The sequence below is a fragment of the Terrapene carolina genome, unplaced genomic scaffold (assembly GCF_002925995.2).
Source record: "Terrapene carolina triunguis isolate 2854851 unplaced genomic scaffold, T_m_triunguis-2.0 Scaffold171, whole genome shotgun sequence".
Taxonomy (NCBI): domain Eukaryota; kingdom Metazoa; phylum Chordata; order Testudines; family Emydidae; genus Terrapene; species Terrapene triunguis.
In genome coordinates this window covers 2768391-2789021 of record NW_020664522.1, presented here as the reverse complement: position 1 = coordinate 2789021, position 20631 = coordinate 2768391, and the positions used below count along the sequence as shown (strand labels likewise).

Below are 20631 nucleotides of genomic sequence, written 5' to 3'. Positions count from 1 at the left end.
CTGAGCACACCATTTCTTACTGTCTGCCAGGAGCAACTCACCCATGCTGCACTGAGGCAGATAAGTTTTTTTTCAATAAGATTGCTTCCTCTGACTTCACTTCTCTTAGGCCTGGTCTACAGTGTGTGTGTGTGTGGGGGGGGGGGGGTCGATGTAAGATACGCAACTTCAGCTACGGGAATAGTGTAGCTGAAGTCGACGTATCTTATTTCGGCTTACCTCTCGTCCTCACGGCGTGGGATTGACGGCCGTGGCTCCCCCATTGACTCCGCTACCGCCGCTCGCCCTGGTGGAGTTCCAGAGTCGACGGGAGCGCGTTCGGGGATAGATATATCACGTCTAGACGAGACGCGTTATATCGATCCCGGATAGATCGATCGCTACCCGCCGATCCGGCGGGTGGTTTGGACGTACCCTTAGTATGTATGTTGCAGCCATGTGCTGGTGCTTTCAGAAGGATACATGTACCAGATCATCAGTGTACCTGTACTTTTTAGTAGAAACTAAATCTTGTTTTTGGATTTTTTTTTTTCTTGTTGAGGGAGAAAGAATGTGGATATCTTTTCTTGAAGGGGAGAGAATGTAGAGAAATGGGTTTTTTTATCTTGTCTAAAGTGAATTGTGCCTTCCAACCAGGCACTGCTGTGCTGTCTGATTTGGCATTGGGCCATTGCAAGGTTTTCACTTGATTTTGTAGAATGTAGATAACTTGTATTAACTCTGCACTGAAGACATACCCTAATTCAGAAGACTGGCCCTCCAACAGCATAGCAGTCCTTAACAACTCTTGGGCTTTTTTTCAATATTGATACAGGCAAGAGTGCCATCTGCTGAACTATTATCTTTACTCAAACACCTCCATGTCTTTTAGAAGTGTCGCATCCAAATACAGATCTGACTTAACTCCATTTAGCTAGAGCTCTGAAGTGATCTCAGCACAAGGTGGTATGGGTGCAGGCCTACATACTCGCTAGAAGTTTTCTGATCAAACTACTCATGTTGCTTAGTACATGCAGTAACGCTCACTTTCCTGTTTTTGGTACGGTCTAACTTTATTGAGCTGAACTCTCTATGACTGTCCTGCTTTTTGTGGGTCTTGCCCACAATTCAAACGCTTTAAGAATTCCTGTTGGCATTTGAACAATATCTTGAAGACTTTTGCAGGTTCACATTAGGCTTCTTCTGACTTCCGCACTCCAACTTGCTGCTCTTGCCCCCAACAGAATAGCTGTTTGTTTCTGGTGTTTCAGATTTAGTGAAGATATTATGTACCAATCTCTTCTTTCTGCCTGTTGCAGAGCAAAGCATAGCAATAGCTAAAGCTAAAGAAAGTGGTTGCTGCTCCAAATACTGACTCTTAATCATTGCCACCAGAGCTTTAAAAATACAGTAAAATACTGATCAGTTTAGGTACCGTGTCAACATTTTGAAAGTATTTATCAAATTTGATGAATTTTCTTAAATTCTTGCATCAATTGAATTACAGGGCTTTTATCTCAGCACACTTTGTGGTCAAGAGGGCATGTTCCCTTCCTGATGTTTCTGGGTTGGAGTTGAAAGTACATTTCTGACATCTTTCCTTCTTATACGATCCCCACCCCATCACTAAACTTTTTGTGCCTCTGGGTTGACTTCACTCTTAAGGCCTATGTTAGAGTTGTCATCTCTGAGGCACAGAAAAATCGCCCACTGGCTGTGGGCTCCATCCCACCCCTGCTGCTGGTGAGTCCTGTCCCTGAATGATGGGTCTGTTTACCCCACTTCAGTCCCGGCACCAAGAGGAGCTGTGGTGGCCCCAGCAGGCAAGGGCCTGGCACGCTGCATGCATGCAGCGCAGGGCCTGGGCACTGTCCAGGCTGTGACACTCCCAGGAGCCAAGACTGCTGCATGGGCAGCAAAACAAACAGCGACATGCCACATCTCTGATGGGTAACAGGCAAGACAGCAGAAAAACTGGCCAGGCCAGTCAAAAACTGGCTAGGTGGCAACCCTAGCTCCTCTACACGGAGAGACAATGTGTTCTATGGGTGTGTGATTTTTAAAGTACCCCCATGTGCTGCACACTAACTGGCCCAAGTAGACCCTGCTAGCACCAACAAAAAGTTCTGGAGTGCGCTTTAAAATAGTACTATGTTAAAGTACACTAGGGAACTTTTTGGTCGTGCCAGCATGGTCTACACAGACCAGTTAATGGACAGCATGCTAAAGCACTTTGCAACTCAAACCCCATAGAGCACACTGCAGCTCTGTGTGGACAAGCCCTCAGTTTTTATCAGGAGTTATGAGACTTTGGATTTGGACAAAACACCAAGTGTTTTTCCCCTCCTGCTGTTGTTGGGATGATAGCAGAATGAAGACTGAAATTACTTTCCAATGTAAATAAGACTTGGAGGTAAACTAAATGATGTAAACGTTCCTGCTGCTAATTCTTGAGTGGTCCCAGAGCACTGGGGACACGTTCTGAGGTAATTAGGTTACTTGGCAAGGTAATAGCACAAGCACGTTAAAGTCAAACAAAAGGGGCAATTAGCTAGCTGAAGTGAAATATTACATGGCAGGCAGGGACACACAATAGACTGCAATTTAATTTAAAACAGAACTTTACAATCTGACATTACAAGCCCTTCATTTCTCATATAAATGCTGAGTTGCACTTTAGTGGCCTCTATATTTTTGTTTCTTACGTTATTCGCTTGTCTGAGTGTTTTTGACTTGTTCTTTTCCAAGCCTCTTGATACTACTATACTTCCCTGTGGTACCTGCTTTATGCTGCTTTTATGGAACCCTGAAAGAGGCAAATAAATAGCTAATTGAGCAACAGTTGCTTATAAAATGGTTATAAACACACAAAGCATTATTCATAAGATTGCTAAATATCACTCCTTGGCCTGATGGGTCAACATTCCCATCAGGGTGAGGTCTGAGTGTAGATGGTATCAACCATAAAGCTCTTTGTCTTTGGTCTTGCAGTGGCTTGAGTTAGTATGGAAAGTGTGCCCTCAGTATGCAGTATATGCATTTGTTTTGTGAATAGATGTCAGGGGGTGCTCTGCCTTTCCCTCTGTGATTGGTACCTTTTTCTTACCCTATGTCATCACTTATGAGATTAACGTTAGTAATTTATCTTGTGTACTGGGAGCAATCTATGCTCAGATGTCTATGATTCTGCTACCATAACAAAGCATAGTGTCTGTAACTGGCCCACCCCTCTCACACACCCACTGTGGGGATCTGACACTTTTTATTCTCTAATTTCAGTGCACCTTCCCAAAAAAGCCTCATTATTATCCCTGTGTGGTAGGAAAGGGATATATAGGCACCACTTCTCCTACTACTGAAAGGCACGTATGTCCAAGGTGGAACTAAGCAGCTGTTAAACAATTGTGCAGAATTTTGAGATAGTATATGAAGACTACGTATCCAGGAGGAACTTTCAGGATAATTTAAAGGGGAAGAATGTAATTATTTGAGTGTGAAGTCGGACATTGGACCTTTTAATGTACATCATTGTTGTAATTCAAGTGAATATCAGTATGAACATACATAATTATTTTCAATTATTACACCTTCAAATAAACATGCTGCATTTGAGTACTCCTTTTTGGATATGACTGTTTTCAGATAAATCTGTTCATTGAACTTATGATCAAAGTCTCTTGTTTTAAAATTCTGAAAATCCAAAGTTACGACTTTCCATGGCACCTAATGGCCATGTTGCACATATGTTTTAAGTTACTAAATTTGACACCATACATAATAAAACATACCTGCTCAAAGTGGCTGAGTTGTGCTTTCTAAAAACCTTTACTTTCGGTTGCATGGGGTATTTAAAATAAGAACTGAGACACAGAATCTTTAACTACAAGATGTTACTGGATTTTATGTAAGCATACAACTGTACAGTACAGTCAGCCCAAAGAAGGGGGGTTGCAGCTTGCCAAATAGAGAACTGATAGTTGGAGAAATAGAGGAAAGGAAGAGTGCTTCAGGGGAAGGGAGAATGTTTCACAAAAGAGAGCATTGAAAGTGGAAGTGTGGTACAGAGGTTAACCATCTGCAAATGGATCAGTGATTACATATGTCAAGGGGAAAAGATCATAGGTTTTAAAATTGTTCAAGTCTCAGTTTCTTGTTTGACATCCTTCTCAAGAGGTGTATCACAAAAGTTCCTAAATTCAGTCCTCTATGTGAGGATGTTGAGGCCTTCTATCAGATAGTGTGAATCTTTTAGCTTACTAATGAGGCATGGAGAGGCCAGCTTTCTTGTTAAAATCGTAACAGTGTTATCATAGCGTTTCATATTTACCCTCGTTTGACTTACCTGGAAACAATAAGGTTTTCCCTTAATATTTTGTCTGTTAGTGCACTGTAAAAATTTTTAAATGCTTATTGTTTTACGACTGATTTAAAAGGGCTAAATGTCTGTGTGAATTTTAGTTGGTGAATAAAGTGTGTGGGTTTCCCTCGCTACTGTGTTCCTTCTGTGGGTATTCTGCCTCACTCTAGTAGCGTGATTGACTTAATATAACAAGTTTGCATTATTTAGGGGGAAAAGTTTGGGCAGTACCAGACTATTCCAAGAGAGAGGATGATCTTGTGGTTAAGGCACAGGACTAGAAGTTGGAGAGAGACGTTTTCTTTCTAGCCCATCCACAGACTTCCTGTGTGACACTGGAGAAGTCACTTATCCTCTGTCTCAGCTAGATCAGTTGGAAGAACAAGGATAAAAATACCTCCTACTGTAATATTCCTCTACTTAACAAGGATATTGAGGCTAAAGCTAATGGATTACAAATCCTGTGGATAGAAGGTACTACATAAATGCAAAACAGTATTCTCCCTGGGCTTTTTGAGTGAGCCACAGGGAGAATACTGGTAGAATTAGATGTCCATAGTCCTCTGATACACATCAGTGGCTTGTGTAGTCACGGCACAGCGCTGGGGGAGAGCTCTCCCAGCTCTTTAAAAAAACCACCTCCACGAGGGGTGTAGCTAACAGCACTGGGTGCACTGTCTACACTGCCACGTTATAGCGCTGAAACTTGCAGTGCTCAGGGGGGTGTTTTTTCACACCCCTGAGTGAGAAAGTTGCACTGCTGTAAAGTGCCAGTGTAGACAAGCCCTAAAGAGCAACACACTACTTGCTGATAATGAAGATTAATTATTCCCACTTCTAGCAGGGCTTTCAGTGTGGTTACTTCATTAGACTCTGCACAAGCTGCAAACAATAGCATGCTTGCTCACTGTCTTGAACAACCATGATCCTATAATGCCCACTTGGTCTTGTTTACTATTTGCTGCCTATAAATTTGCAAATTGACTGTTACTTCTGCTGATTTTGAACTTCATCCTGACTCAATCCGGATGTATCTTTTAGGGATTTCACTATCAGGCCTTAGGTTATTAGGTAATTGTGTCTTTGCTGTGGATACTCTTAGGATGCCCCCAATCCCTTCACATCCATCTTAGCTCCCTCCTTCTCCACTTAAAAATACCTAAAACTTTTACTTTGTAGATGATGTTTTGTTACGCTGTGTTTGGAAAAATTTCTCTTCTCTTTATGTAGAATTTCTCCCTCTGCCTGGGTTTTTCTGCTTGTGGTATTAATTTATTATTAAATTATTGTGCCGTATCTTGCAGAGCGTGGTGGAGGACTTCATAAGCTGATATTGTTAGAAATGGGGTTTGCTGTGTACCTGAATGTACCCTTGTCTATCTAGCCTTTTGCACTGGGAATAAGAATGATAAAATATGAAGTTGGGTGTAAAAGTGCTGCTTCCTTTCCTCTACAGGGATTAGTTAATGAAATATGTCTCCCAACACAGTACTGCAAAGAGCTTGGCTGAAAGAGGCTTGCTTATCCCCCACACTACTACTCTTGTCTTGCTGCACGGCTGGCGCCGGTTTGAAAAGGCCAATTCAGATGCTCCCTTATTGGCCCTGGCTCCTCAGACTTGGCTCTAGCTCAGAATGTTTTTTCTTTATAAAAAAAAAAAAAAAAAAGGAGCAGCTGTTTGTCTTTTCCAGCTGAGTTTTTTTCCCCTCTTTCTCTTGCTGCTTGCTTATTGGCTGAGGAAAAGAGGGAGGGAGGACTGGGTGAAGTAAGCTGTGTACACTCTGTGAATGTGGTTGGACTCGTTTTTACAGGGAGAGAGATTGAAAGAGTGGAGGTGAGGCTGTACTGGCCCTTCCTCTCAGCTTTTCCCTCCCGTCCCTCATTTTCTCTTTGTACCATGGTTGGGGATCACTGTAACCTCTCTGGAGACAGACCCGTACTCTCCCAGAATCCTAAAACTGGATTAAGCTGCAAAATGGTTCTACAGGCAGTGGGTAAAGTGCTAAGGTAACAATCAGGTTGTCGTCATTTTAGAAATTAAGGGAGAGGTACAGGGCAGGGAGTTGGCATGCATAGCAAAATGGGGAAAACTTTTAGTTTGGAGCATACTTTATTTTATTTCATTTGATTTCAAAAGCACAAATAAGTGTGTAGTGAGGGAAACTCTGTAAAGACAATGTTGTAAAGTGGAGATACATTGTGAGAGGGGGACTTGAACAATGTTGTGAGGTAGACAACTGGCAAAGTAACCGTTGGTCTTGTCCAACATTTTTAAGGAATGGGGAATCAAAAGCTGTGTTGATTTGCCTCTAAAACTTAATTGGTAGCCATATAAATGTGGAATTTCTATCAAAAACTTTTTGAATTTATACCAGTGTTTAAAACTGTTTGTCAAATATGATACTCTAGTGAAATAGAGTTTGAAGGCATCTGAGAGGGCTGAGTTTCAAGGGGATGGTTGGTGAATGGCTACTTGTTTTCTTCATTGGTAGTGTTACTTGAGTAAGTAGTTTGACCAAGAATCTACATAATGCACGTGGCTTTTTTGTCTGTACATTGGTAAAGAATATGCTTTAAAAAATTAGTTCATGTATTCTAAACATACTGTTACGAGTCTGATTGTACGTGTATATGTAAATATCAAGACCAAAAGGAAAACTTTTGGCAAGTATAATACCTTGATTGAGGAGAGTTCTGATCTGTTCTGGGTTGAAAGGAAAATTTCATCTGAAATATTAGAAGAAACAGGCTTGATGTTGGGGAAAATGTAGCTTTTTATTTCTGTTAACATGAGCTCAAATATCTTTCTAAACTGTGAAGAATTAGTGCACAAGCCCAAAGAGGGGCTTTGTTGCATGCACATAACTTTATTTGGCAAGCCTCTGCTTGCGGCTGTTTCCTCTTATTGATGGCGAATTGTTAAAAATGTTTGTCAACAGAAACATCCCATGTCTTCCTTCTTTGATTTATGGGTCCTATGACACCACAGTCTGCACTGTGAAGATGTTCATTAAACTTGAACTTTGTGACAACTAAGTAAAGACAGGAAAAACTGGACTAAGATCTGACTTTCATTTCTGCTAGAGAACTTGACTGTGCTTAAGTTAGAGGGGATGCATTTTTTTTAATTGTTAATTTTAAATAATAGCTGTCTTCCCCTTTTCCCTTTTGCTTGCTCTGTCATTCCCCTTTTCATACTTTTGGCTCTCATTGATATTTTCTAAGGGGTAGAGTTTTGAGGAATGGTAAGTTCCTTTCCCAGCTCTTCAACTAGTTTAGTGTTTCAGAACTGTTTCAGGTTCCGTTCTTTGTTTGCAAGCTTTTTTTTTTAGGTTCTGTAATTCAATGTGGTGGTATGCAGTAAGTCCTATCTTAAAACACTTTGGCCAGTAGCTGGCTATTCATGTTGTGAACCTTTTTGAAGTTTTAGTAGCTGTTCTATTGGCAGCACTCCCAGATGTAGATACATTGGTGCCTCTGAGGGAAAGTATTGCCAAAGCCTTTGTTCAGGGTCTGTAATAGCTGGTCTTAAATATAGGTAACTTCCCATGACTTACAAGTGAAACGTATACATTTGTATGTTTGAGAGCTGAATAATTTTGACATAACTGAATAACTTTAAGTCTTACTGATATTTTTTTTCCTATTTTGAGAGTGCGTATATTACATTTCTGTATAATTTATTTTTGGTAACCACAGTGTAATTTCTTCTGAAGTTACTTGTGCTACTGCATGTCTGATTTTCTAAAGCATATACCATAACTCTAGCATGAAAGAAGGGAAAAGCTGCCATAGTATGTGTAATGTTTTAGGCCTGGATGATGAAGAAATTAGATGGATTTTATTTTGCCTCGGCTACTATTGGACAGGTGTTTGTGGATAAATTACTATACTTTGTGTCATAATGCATAAGTACTTTTTCTTCTCCTACATTTGAATACTTCCCAGGAACTGATGGTTCTTGTGTGTCACTGTCCTTTTTTGGATTTGCCTGTTTGTCCTGGGCCACCAACTTCTGCATCCAAAAAGAAAAAAAATGTGAAGTCACCTCACAGTCCCTGCCAGACAGCAGCCCAGCTCAGCCTGTTTGGACTCTGGCCTGGGACTCAGATCTGGGTTTGTTTCCTGGATCTGCTGCAAACTCCTCCTGTGACCTTGTATGAGTCACTTAATCTCGCTCTGCCGCAGTCTGTGAAATGGAATAATACTTCCCTACCTCATAAGAGTGTTGATGATAGATTCATCACCCTATAAAGAGCTAAGATACTAGGATGATGGGTGATAGTAAGAACATAGGTCTGAGATTGGTCTAAGACAGGGGAAGTTAATAGGTGGACCACGGGCCAAATCTGGACTGCCAGATGCTTTTGAATGGACTGTGGAATTTTTTATTTACTTATTATTATCATTACTGTTATTGTGGTATAAAAATTTGCTCTGGAGTTTGGACCTTGACTATAACTTGACCAAGAAATTTAGACCTTGACAAAAAATAATCGACTACCTCGTGTCTAAGGAGTGAGGTGTGCAAGTTTGTTGCAAAAATAGTCTGCTAGCACTTCATAGCAACATGTGAGGCCAGTGATGCTGTTGATGAAAGTGGGAGGGACATAGGGCTGGTTATAGGAAAAATTTCTTCTTGACAATGATTGGTGTCATTAGTTTGGTACTTGTCTGACTGCAAGTGTAGGACATAAGAACGGCCCTACTGGGTCAGACCAAAGGTCCGTCTAGCCCAGTATCCTGTCTTCCGACAGTGGCCAATGCCAGATGCCCCAGAGGGAATGAACAGAACAGGTAATCATCAAGTTATGCATCCCCTGTCACCCATTCCCAGCTTCTGGCAAACAGAGGCTAGGGACATCATCCCTGTCCATCCTGGCCAATAGCCATTGATGGACCTATCCTCCATGAACTTATCTAGTTCATTTTTGAACCCTGTTATAGTCTAGTCTAAGACAAAATATATTCAGCACAGTTATAAATGTGGCTTTCTTAAACCATGCCAAACTCTGTTTGTGGTGGTCTACATTGAAGTTGAAGTGGTGTGAACTTCTGAATGACAACCATTGTCAGTGACCAGTAACTTTTCCTGTGTAGATCAGGCCTTGAAACTACTTGTGGAGAATATCAAAGGGACTGTTATTAGCTGGGTGAAGAAAGGCTTGGTGGATTTTTGTGTGTGCCAGTGCTGAATATGTAAACAGTTTGCTGACGTTTAAGGTTTTGTCTACACTGGCAAAATTAGAACCCTAAATTCCACACTGGTTCAGCTCCACTGTTGGAAGCTTTGATGAGGACGTGGCTCAGCAGTGACAAAAAACAGTGGTAAAAATGCCACCGTCTAAACAGACTCCACCATTGCTACCGCTTATGGAGCTGCACAGGCTGAGAATTAAAAGTGACAGTTTTTCTAGTGCAGATGCATTACACATTAATTACAACAAATATGTTGTTTTACTTAACTGTAATGTTTTATACTTTAACTTTTTCTCTGCACTGCAACGCCCTCCACCTTTGTTTTTATCTTCTGTTAGGTGGTAATGTAGGGTTAATTCCTCTTTGTTGTCAAGTAATGTCTCCAAACCATAGGGGAGAGACCAGCAGGGAAAGATTAATCTGTACATTTTAAAAATAGTACAATAGAGAGATTTTTGGGACAGAGGGAAAAGAGGGAGAATATATAGGGAAGGTGTTAGATAAAGTAGGGAAAGAGAGAACGGGATGTCAAATGGTTGAATAGAGGAAAAAGAATAAACAATTGATAACTTAAGAAAATATGAACCATAATTCTTTATAGGAAAGAAAAAGGGGAAAACCAAGTGAAGCCAGGAAGGCAAAGTAGGGGCAACAGAAGCAGCAGATGTATTGTCTGTCTACTCTCATTTTTTTAAAATGAGACCTACTCTTGTGTTTTAATATTCCTTTAAATTATAGGGGGCTTGTCTTTGGAGAGCTGTGCACAGTGCCTCTTTTTCATCCTGTCCATACTTACAGCCTGCAAACTTTACCCAAAAATTACTAATCCCAGTACAAAGCCTGCTAATTTTTGCTGAAGATATAACAAATTAAAAATACCATTAGAACAGTCATAAACTCATCTCAACATAGCTGAGCTGAAGTTGCACATGTCTCTTAGCATGGAGTTTAATAGGATTTCCAGGCAACAGATAAAAGGCTCTCTGATATATAAATGCCTTTTTGAAATATGTTAATTTTAAATATTTCCCCCCAAACATAGATGAACTCTGGACAGTTATTTTTAGCCAATTATTGAAAGAAAATTAAACAGATACAATTGTGTACTGTTTCTTCCATTTAGCACAAGATGGAGATGTTGGGGACGGGTGGGGGGGGAGAGGGAGAGACAAAAATAATTATGCAGAAACATTGTATGCACACTGAACTCCGTTTACCCATATCATATCATTCTTCAAATATTGGTAAAACTCCATGCACAAGAAAGCAGGAGGTTAGTATAGACTGTTCATCAAAGCCTTCTTTTTAGTCACCTTGAATAATTAAAAGGTAATAGAGGAAGTAATACTAATCTATCCAGCCCACCTTTCTTTATTCTGTTCCCATTAGTAATCTTAATCCTTGCTCTGAGCTGTGTTTTAATACTTTTAAGACACAGTTTTCTCTATCTGTGTAAATATTTTCATCATGTGAATAGACACCCAAATGTGATTCAGAACCTGAGTTAGCAGTGGGAGTGGTCTGTGGTATGTCTGCTTTTCCTCTGACAGCTTAGATCTTGTGCAGACAATATTCAGAGATGACTTACTTCATTTATCATGTAGCATCTCTTCCCATGCCTTTGCTTTTCCTTTTAAGTCTCTGCTGAAATTAGTCATCCTGGGTAGTTGCCTTGTGTCACAGATATGTTATGATGTAAAATGGGTCTTTCCTGAATTATGTAATCTAACGACCCCTGTTACTGTACATAGTATGCATGGTCCTTTTACATCCGCCTACATATTTCATCTCTTGGAGAGTCTGTAAAAATCTACTTTAGACTCTTCTTTCTGGCTAGCGTCCCCAGCCCCCTTTCTTGTGGTAAGTTATGTAAGGCAATTTGCAAACAGAAAAGAATATAAATGTGTGTCTGGTCTCTTATCAAGCTACCGTAACTTTCCTTGCTGCTTGATAAATGAATGCATTCTTTTTTTCCATAGACTGATTTGTCTTGGCGTCGGAGTCTCATAGTTGTGCAGTATACTTTGTATGTTATACACCAAAAATATTTAGGAATTCAGAAACAAAGCTCCCACTCCTTTAGCCTTCTCTCCCCCAAATGGTACTGGGGAGGTTAAAAAGGAAACACAAAGCATAGTCCTGACATTGTACTCTGTGTTTTGATAGTATCCATACTGTAATCTTCTATTGTGCTTTCTTCTTGTCATTGAATGATCTCTCTGCCTCCTGCCCCCCACACCTTTTCATGTTGCTCAGTTAGGCTAGATCTACACTACAGCGGGGGGTCGACCTAAGATACGCAACTTCAGCTACATGAATAGCGTAGCTGAAGTGGCGTATTTTAGGTCGACTTACCTGGCTGTGAGGACGGCGGCAAGTCGACCGCTGCCGCGCCGCCGTCGTCTCTGCTACCGCCTCTTGCCGCGGTGGATTTCCGGAGTCGACGACAGAGCCATCAGGGATCGATTTTATCGCGTCTTCACTAGATGCGATAAGTCGATCCCCGATAGACCGATTGCTACCCGCCGATCCGGCGGGTAGTGAAGACGTGCCCTTAGTTTTCAGGTAAGTGCTGGGGGGAAGCAAAGTGGTATATCAATTGGCCTTTTAACCATGTTAACAAGCTCTATTTAAAAACTATCCCAACTGGTTTTTAATGAGGTTTGAAGTGTGCAGTGCAGATAAGCCAAACGGTGTCTTTAAAAAATGGTTTTTTTCTAGCCTAGGTTAAAACACTATTTTAACAGTTTGGCCCAGACTACAATGTTAACTGTATTAGCTATAAATGTGTTTAAATAGTGTTCCCTAACATGCTTAAATGTAGATTGGGGGCCATTTAGAACTGTCTAGATTATTTTTGTCTTGTTCTTTTTCTAACTTCCATTGTGCTAAAATAGTTTAAAGGAAAAATACGTGACACATTGTCTGCAGTTGGAGTTCAGTGTCTTACCTTTTAAAGTGAAACATGATTGCTTTTTAATCAAAATCACTATAGGCTTCCTCATTTCATCATTGCAAAGAGATAGGAAGGAAGTGACCTGGGACTGAACCCTCTCTGACATTAGAGACTAGGCAAGCTTTATTTTATTTGCCATTGCATGATAAGGAAGAAATATATAGGGGACTCTGTGGGTGGCTCTTTTCCTAATTTGGTGTGTGAATCAAGTGCTAGCAAAAATGAACTATTTCCGACCATCCCTGGAGACTGAAGTCTTCCACTTATGCCCAGAAGGGATACAGTCTAGGCAGAAGCAGTGCAGGCTTCCCCACACTGTTGATGGGGAGACCACTACTTGAGGGGAAAGGGTAGCTAGTTCTCTATATTGACTCAGAACATAAGAACGGCCATACTGGGTCAGACCAAAGGTCAGTCTAGCCCAGTATCCTGTCTTTCAACAGTGGCCAATGCCAGGTGCCCCAGAGGGAATGAACAGAACAGGTCATCATCAAGTGATCCATCACCCATTCCCAGCTTCTGGCAAACAGAGGCTAGGGACAACATCCCTGCCCATCCTGGCTAATAGCCATCGATGGACCTATCCTCGATGGATTTATCTAGTTCTTTTTTGAACCCTGTTATAGTCTTGTCCTTCACAACATACTCTGGCAAAGAGTTCCACAGGTTGACTGTGTGTTGTGTGAAAAAGGGCTTCCTTTTGTCACCTGCTGTCTATTAATTTCATTGGGTGACCCCCTAGTTCTTGTGTTATGAGAAGGAGTAAATAACACTTCCTTAATTACTTTTGCCACACCAGTCATCATTTTATAGACCTCTATCATATTCTCCCCCCACCCCCCTTATTCGTCTCTTTTCCAAGCTGAAAAGTCCCAGTCTTATTAATCTCTTCTCGTATGGAAGCCATTCCATACTCCTAATCATTTTTGTTGCCCTTTTCTGAACCTTTTCCAATTCCAATATATCTTTTTTGAGGTGGGGCGACCACATCTGTATGCAATATTCAAGATGTTGGCATACCATGGATTTATGGAGAGACAATATGATATTTTCTGTCTTATTATCCCTTTCTTAATGATTCCTAACATTCTGTTCTCTTTTTTGACTGCCGCTGTACATTGAGCAGATGTTTTTAGAGAACTATCCACAGTGACTCCAAGATCTCTTTCTTGAGTGGTAACAGCTAATTTAGACCCCATCATTTTATATGTATAGTTGGGGTTCTGTTTTCCAATGTGCATTACTTTGCATTTATCAGTCCTTACTTTCTTTGCTCATGTGGCCAACAAAATTGCTTCTAGTGCCGGTAAGAAGAGTGGGTTTTTTCGATGGTAGTTTTTCTGCTTGGATCTGGACTTCTACTAGCCATCAGATGCTGTTTTTTTCTGTCAAAGAATGCTAGTAAGTTTATCTACCTGTTGGGCTGGATTTGAAGTGGTGATCTAGAGAGAGGCTCTACATCCTGTTTCCAGCCCACTGAGCCATGCAGTCCTCCATTTCACTTGAATAAGTGGAAGGATATTCCAACTGTAGTTGCTGTAGAAATGTCATGACCCGCATGTATTTATAAAAGTGCTTATGTTTGTGTACCATCTTGTGGAGTTAGCTTAATGGAGTGGAGTCAGTGTTTCTTCATGGGCACTTAGTGTTGTGCAGGTATTTTGGTTACATATTTTTTGTCCTGCAAAGTGGTAGCCAGAGGGGGTAGGACCACTAAATTTTTTTTGCTTGTGTATTGAAATAACCCGTACTGTATTTTCCCTCTACTAGTTGTGTGTGTAAACAAAAAAAGGGGTTTGTGGTTAAACCTGTCTTTCCTCAGCTTTGATGATACAGATATTGATCTTTTTCTAAAGATCAATCCTAGAGGCATTTTGGGACTCTGTGGGCCCAGTCTTTGGGAATAATAAACAGTTCATAGTAATCTTAAACCTTGAAACCGTTCTGCTATCCTCTGTCTCTTGACTTCTTGCTGTGTGTCTGTGTCATAGGAGTTGCTTTACATTTTAATTACTGGTTAATTCTGCCTAGACCAAGTTCTCTACTCCTATGCATACAGGTGGTGAACATGCAGCCTGAACCTTTTTGAGAATTTCCTGGAAATCTTTGATTTCCCCTTTTATCTCCCATGTTTTAATAACCCATCCTTTTACTGAGTATGTGCTCTCCTTTGATGGGGGAGTGTGCCTTCATCTCAGAGATTTTAAATATGTATCCAGCATTCTGTGTGAACTGAAAGTCCATCTGTGCCATGTTTTCTCTTTCTGTCTAAACACTCCCAAACCCTTTACCAAAAGAGTATATAGGCCACAAAATCAGTACTGTTTTTCTCTTGCCAGAGCAGTTTCTTTTGTTTAACTAACATTTTATAACGCTGCTTCTCCAGGGCAGGCTGATGTTTGGAAATATCTTACTAAAACTGAGCTCTTATTGGTCGACACTCTGTCTGAGATATATAGGCAGGATTTACCTGCCCACCAGTCAAACATCAGTTTGCACTAATGTAGCAAAGTCACGAAAAATAATTAGCAGGTAAGCAATTATTCTGTTGGATAACTAGGAGAAGCAACTTTCTAGTCTTGTTTGTATCGCCTACGTTATCAGGCAGATCAGAACTTCAGACTTCTGTAAGCTAAGGTACAGAAAATGAGCCTTTACTTTAACATTTATTTATTATGGTGCTATATAAATGCTTAATCATTTTATTTAATATTTGTGTATATCGCCAAATGTAGAGATATGCATGGTGTTTTAATAGTTGAACAGAAATCTAGTTGGCTTTGTTAAAATACTTCAATTTGCTTTGGCTCTTATTTTAGTAAACAAAATTTAAATTTATATTTAGTCCATTGATGACTTCAGAGTATCTGCATTCTGGTTCCGCCACTTTTGGGCCACTAGTTCTAGGGCAGGTTTTGCTGCTGCATTACTTATATCTTGGAAATGTAGAGTTAAGTTTGGAGTCATCCGAAAACAATATTACAACATCGAGTTGATCTGAAATGCCTGTCTGAGGCCCATCAACATAAATGAGAGTTGGGTGTTCTTGCTACTGACCAAAGTTAACAAAAAACAGACTATCTTGTCTTGATGTGCACAGATCCTGCAGTTATGATATGGAATTGAAAATGAGAAAGCGATTCTCTTGTTGGAATTTATTATTGGTGAGAGAAAACAGTGAATTGAAGTCCTGCATCCATTGATTTTTAACTTTTGTGGACTGCCAGTACATAGTGTGTCTGCATAGTTCTTTGGTCACTGACACTTTATTATAGAAATAAGTGATCGCTTATTCTCCTGAAAGGGAACCTCTGAATGTGGATTAGCCCTGCATCCACCCTTTAGAAGACAGATAATAAAGTTTTAGGAATTAATGTAAGCCCTTAATGATCTGCATAGGGTTTAGTGAGAACACAGATATTGGAAATCTGTCTGATACTGGGTAATTCTGAGTTCAACTGACAATGCCACTCCAGTGCAATCTTCCCATTTTCTCTCCCATCCCCTTTCATCTTAGCCATGTTCCCTCCCACACATTTTTCAGGATGAGTGGGGTTGTTCAGAGCTTGTCCAACGAGGACAGCTTAGATCAGAGAGAGAAGTTCCCTGACTAACAGGCTCAGGGAAGATATTTCAGACAGAAGGAGTATCATAGGAAATTTGCATGTGTTTGGGCAGGGAAAAATACAAAGTAGGCATACAAGGAAGCCGCAATGAAAGTAACAGGCTCTCCTCCTCTTACCCCACTACAGAAGTACCAGTACCCTGTGTTTATATCTACTTTTCAGTGACAAATTTCTGAGCAAAATAATCTGCATCATGAGCAGGGAGAATGAATAGTTGTACGTTTCTCAGAGTAGCTGATGCAATGAATTAGCAGACTTGGCTTTCTTCTCTGAAGGCAGAAATTCAAATGCCACTTAGATCAAATTTGAAGAAGGGTTTTATGGCTCCATCCACTTTCTAGTGGTCACTTATCCATATCACTAATCAGCCTGATTCAGTCTGTGCTCAAGAGTATCTAAAACTAACGTAACAGTTTATACCTTGGGTCAGAGCTGGGATTTATTGGCAATGCTGAGGTGAGGAAGTTTGCAATAGACTGGACTATACAGTGAAGGACCAATAATGAAAACCCATTTCTCAATTTTAAGTGTGGGTGGAGTTATCACCTATATTTTTCTTGCTTTATCTTTCTGTAGAGTTGCTACCGTTTATTTAGTGGCACAGACCTTATAAGGTCTGGAAACCAACATTAACATATGATTAATTTTTATTTTAAATCAGATCCTTAAGGTAGTTTGTCTTAGTTGTGTGCCTTTTAATATAATCATGTTGTTGACATTTGATTAAATGAGTGAACTTGAATTTCAATAAGCTCATTGAGGTAGCTTCACAAGGTTAAAGGTATTTTTTAATTGCTAACAGTTTGGTAAATATCTATAAAATTCTATTAATTACGATTCTTTTCAGTCTCCCATAGTTTGTAACTTTACACAATATTCTGGGGGTCACTTCTAATTGGGATCGTAAATCCCTACTCTCTCTCAAACCAATTAACACTCACCAGTTCGTGTATGTGACAGAATCAGCGGGGTACAACCTGGAACTGTGGGACCGCTGTGCCTCCTTAACTCTCCATCCTGGGTCGTCGTCTCACAAAGCTATGCCAGTGACAAGCAGCAAACCCCTCCAGGCACTGAGATCACTCAGCCATCAGCATGTGGAGCCACACACCCAGCTAAATTGCATGAATGCTCCCTGAGCCACTCATGAATCATACAGAGAGAGGCCCCAGCCAGTCACTCCAGCCCCCAGCCTTGCACCCTGAAAATATACCTTCTTAACTGCTCAAGACTTCCTTGGATAGTGCAAGCTCATTAATTAGTTTGCCACTTCTTCAAAGGAAAGTGGATATGCACCAGCCTTTGTAATCTGAGCAGAGATTTCCCAAGCACTTTAACCCAAAACACATTGTTTTAGATAAAATATAAAACAGATTTATTAACTACAGAAAAATATATTTTAAGTGATTATAAGTAGCAGGCATAGAGATCAGAGTTGGTTACTTAAGAAATAAAAATAAATTTGCAACCTAAATTCTGCAGACTAAGCAAGATTTGAATCAAGTAGTGTCTCACCCTAATGTTACAGGCAGCTCACAGTTTTCAATACCATTACTCACACTGATCTCCCTTCCAGCTTGGGACCAATCTCCGTACTTCAAAGTCTTTGTCTTCCAGATGATCTTCCAGGTTGGGGGAGGAAGTGGCCGAGTGATGTCACTGTCCTTCGTTTATGCTTTCTTCCAGCTGCTAGAAAGATCTTTGTCCAGAGTTGAAGGTTGGGCAGTCCCCATTGTGTAAGTGCCCTCTTCTAAGGAGCCTCTGGGAGAGTGGATTCTTCTGGATGGGCCATTAATGCCTGTCTGGCCAGTGATAGCTGTTCCTTCCTTGCAACTGAAAGGCTGACTGTGGGCATTTCCCAACCTCATAACATATTTCAGTAACACATATAGCAATACTGTACTTCATAACTTCACATACAGTTCAACAGATCAAGACTTTTAAAATGATACCTCACAAGGCATGCATTGTACAAAATATATAATCATATGATGATGGTGAATATGGGGGTCCAGGGTGCTACTTTGAGGTACAGAGCATTACAATGTAATAACAGTTTTGTTAGAAATTTATCCTTATTTTAACCCTGATTCTATAGGTAAGGTTTTTTAATCTGTAACCCAGCAAAGCTAAAGCTAGTGGCAGAATTTCACTTCGTTTTTTCTTTAACTGAGACAGCTACAATTTGAGTATCTTGTTACTTAATGTGTACATACAATGTTTAAGCTCTGTAGCAACTTCTTCTGATACAAAATACCCTTTGTGTGTAAAGGGTTCTTACAGCCCAAACTTGATTACTGTATGCTCATGTGTGAGATGAAGTTATCCAAGGTGGAACTGTATCTGTAATGGATCATCCTGGGTGGTAAGAGGTAGAAAGACAGATGCAGAGGGCAGGTGTGAAAAATAAATGACCATCCTCCTCATCCCCCCACAAAAGAAAGTAACCAAACCCCTTCAGCTCAAGGCTTTTCATGCCTGAATAGTTAGAACTTGTCCAGTCCTGCCAGAAGAGCTAAAGACAGCCCTTTACTGTTTCTCCTCTCTGGGGAGCTGCAGAGAGAAACAACAACTATGACTGAGCTCAGTTGAGAGCTGACATGTTGCACCATGTTGAAAAATATTTCTTTCAACGAGCTCAGCCTGTTGGAATGAGTGTGGTCATTAACTCCATGGGACAATCTCACAGGAACTGTACCTTCCTTCTTCAGTAGTATGGTACCAGTTCTAAATGATCTTTGGGAAAGTATTTTTGTAGATTTCTTAATTGAGAAACTATTTTAAAAATCCGATTACAAGTATATAGAATTATGTGCACACACATCCACCTACAAAGATGTTGGGGTTGTTTGTTTGTTTGTTTGTTTGTTTGCATTTCCAAATATTCCATTTAATCAGGCTAACAATTTGACTAGTTGCAGTTGACGTAATTAGTGTTTTAAACAAAAGTCTCATTCAGCAGCAATTTTTGTACTTTGTACAATAGAAGCGTGAGGAAAAGCTGAACACTAGCCCTGCCCACTATCAAAATTCAATAATAGAATAGTCTTGCAGTCATCCTTAGTTTGCTACAGTTCAGTAGGATGGATTTTTATCTTCTATAGCAGATCTAGAAACGAGATTAAAGAACATACATAGTAACCAAAAGAAACTCTTATAATAAGTTATATAAAAGCAGCACATTTAAAGTTTCTTTCTGGGCAGGATTGTCTTCAGACTATTAAATCTGTTTAAACACAGTCCTCATGTCCCGTTATATAGCCACTCTTCTCTGAACTGGAGGTGATAATGCATTGTGTATTAGCATTCTGAAACCTGGCCTCCTAATGCTCTAGCTAAAATTGAAGTCTTCCCTCAAGTTTGTGACAGAAAGATGTGGTAGGTAGGAATGATTGTTGCTGGCTTTGTCTGCATCTCTAATGTTTTTGCCTTACAATAGATTTTCTGCAGGCTAGTGTAATACTCAAAACTTGTGTGATGTGATCGTTGCTTGTAGAAGAAAAAGACAACGGAAAAAGCCGAAGAAAAACAGCTGCAGTACAAAGACAAACCAGTCTAAACTCTGCTACCCTTTGCAAACAGCTGTCTGTCTGCATTTGTATGTCTTGAGTTATAGAGCAAAAAAGGTCTGTCACTGCTAAAGCCAGGTTGCCATGGTGAAATTATTCCCTGCTATTAAAGCGTGATTCTACTTGACTTTGTAAATGGCATTGTGAAATTCCATATTTAGGATGCCTCAAAGATTTCCTGATCAAATTTGCTCAGCTTACAAGTAAAAAAAGCTAGTTTTTCTAACTGCCAGCCCTATAAACTCATCTGGGGTTCTGAGAGTCCAACTGAATCCTTTCTGGTGTGCGCAGTGTCTGCAGTAATAGGTTCTGCCTGCCACATTATCTCCCTGGTTTCACCCATGCATCACCATTGTCTTCAATTTCTATCTTGAAAGAAAACAGGGTTGTATGGAAGTAACCAAGAGCAGAATTTGGTCCTGCAATTAGAGCTCAGTTGTATTGATGATAGATGAACCAAAATAAATCCTTCTCGCCCCCCCCCCCCCATATATGTTGGCTCTGCAAGACAGTAGGGGTGGAAAAATAGCAAAGCTTGTTTTAGTCATCAGATACGTCTGAATACACACAGACAGGGAGCAGATTCTTCTAAGATTACACACTTTTTAGAGCAGAACTTTTCTATAAATGTTAAGGGTTGCTGCAATCTGGAGATATTTGCTTTCCCAAAAGCATGGGGGACTAAAACACCTCTTTTCCAGCCAAGTCTTCATACAGGTCTTTTGCACAAGCTTGTCTCTGCGCTTTGAAAGTTCAGTACTCCTGTTGCAGGAGGCTTCCTATCTGCAGTCTGTAACTCAACCAGTTTGTGCCTCTCTGTTGTTACTCACTTTGTGTCAGTTGAAAACCTCTCCTTACCCTTGCCTGAATCTCTGTTTCTCTCCCTATTTCATTTAACTTTGCAGTTGTATTAATTCTGTAAAGCATTTTGGGAAAGCTGGGAAA

At 40.3% G+C, this 20631-nt stretch overlaps 1 protein-coding gene across 3 annotated transcripts in view; it reads left to right on the top strand.

Moving 5' to 3' along the window:
- Positions 1-20631, top strand: part of MOB2 (MOB kinase activator 2) — a 170488-nt gene that overhangs the window by 120151 nt on the left and 29706 nt on the right. Inside the window, exon 1 of one of the 3 annotated variants that reach the window (XM_024208939.1) lies at positions 6141-6343. The exons of the other annotated variants lie outside the window; for them this stretch is intronic. Coding sequence (XP_024064707.1) covers positions 6234-6343 — 110 coding nt within the window. The 5' untranslated portion in view covers positions 6141-6233. Of the gene's footprint in view, positions 1-6140; positions 6344-20631 lie in introns of those variants that run through there. 3 annotated transcript variants of the gene reach the window in all.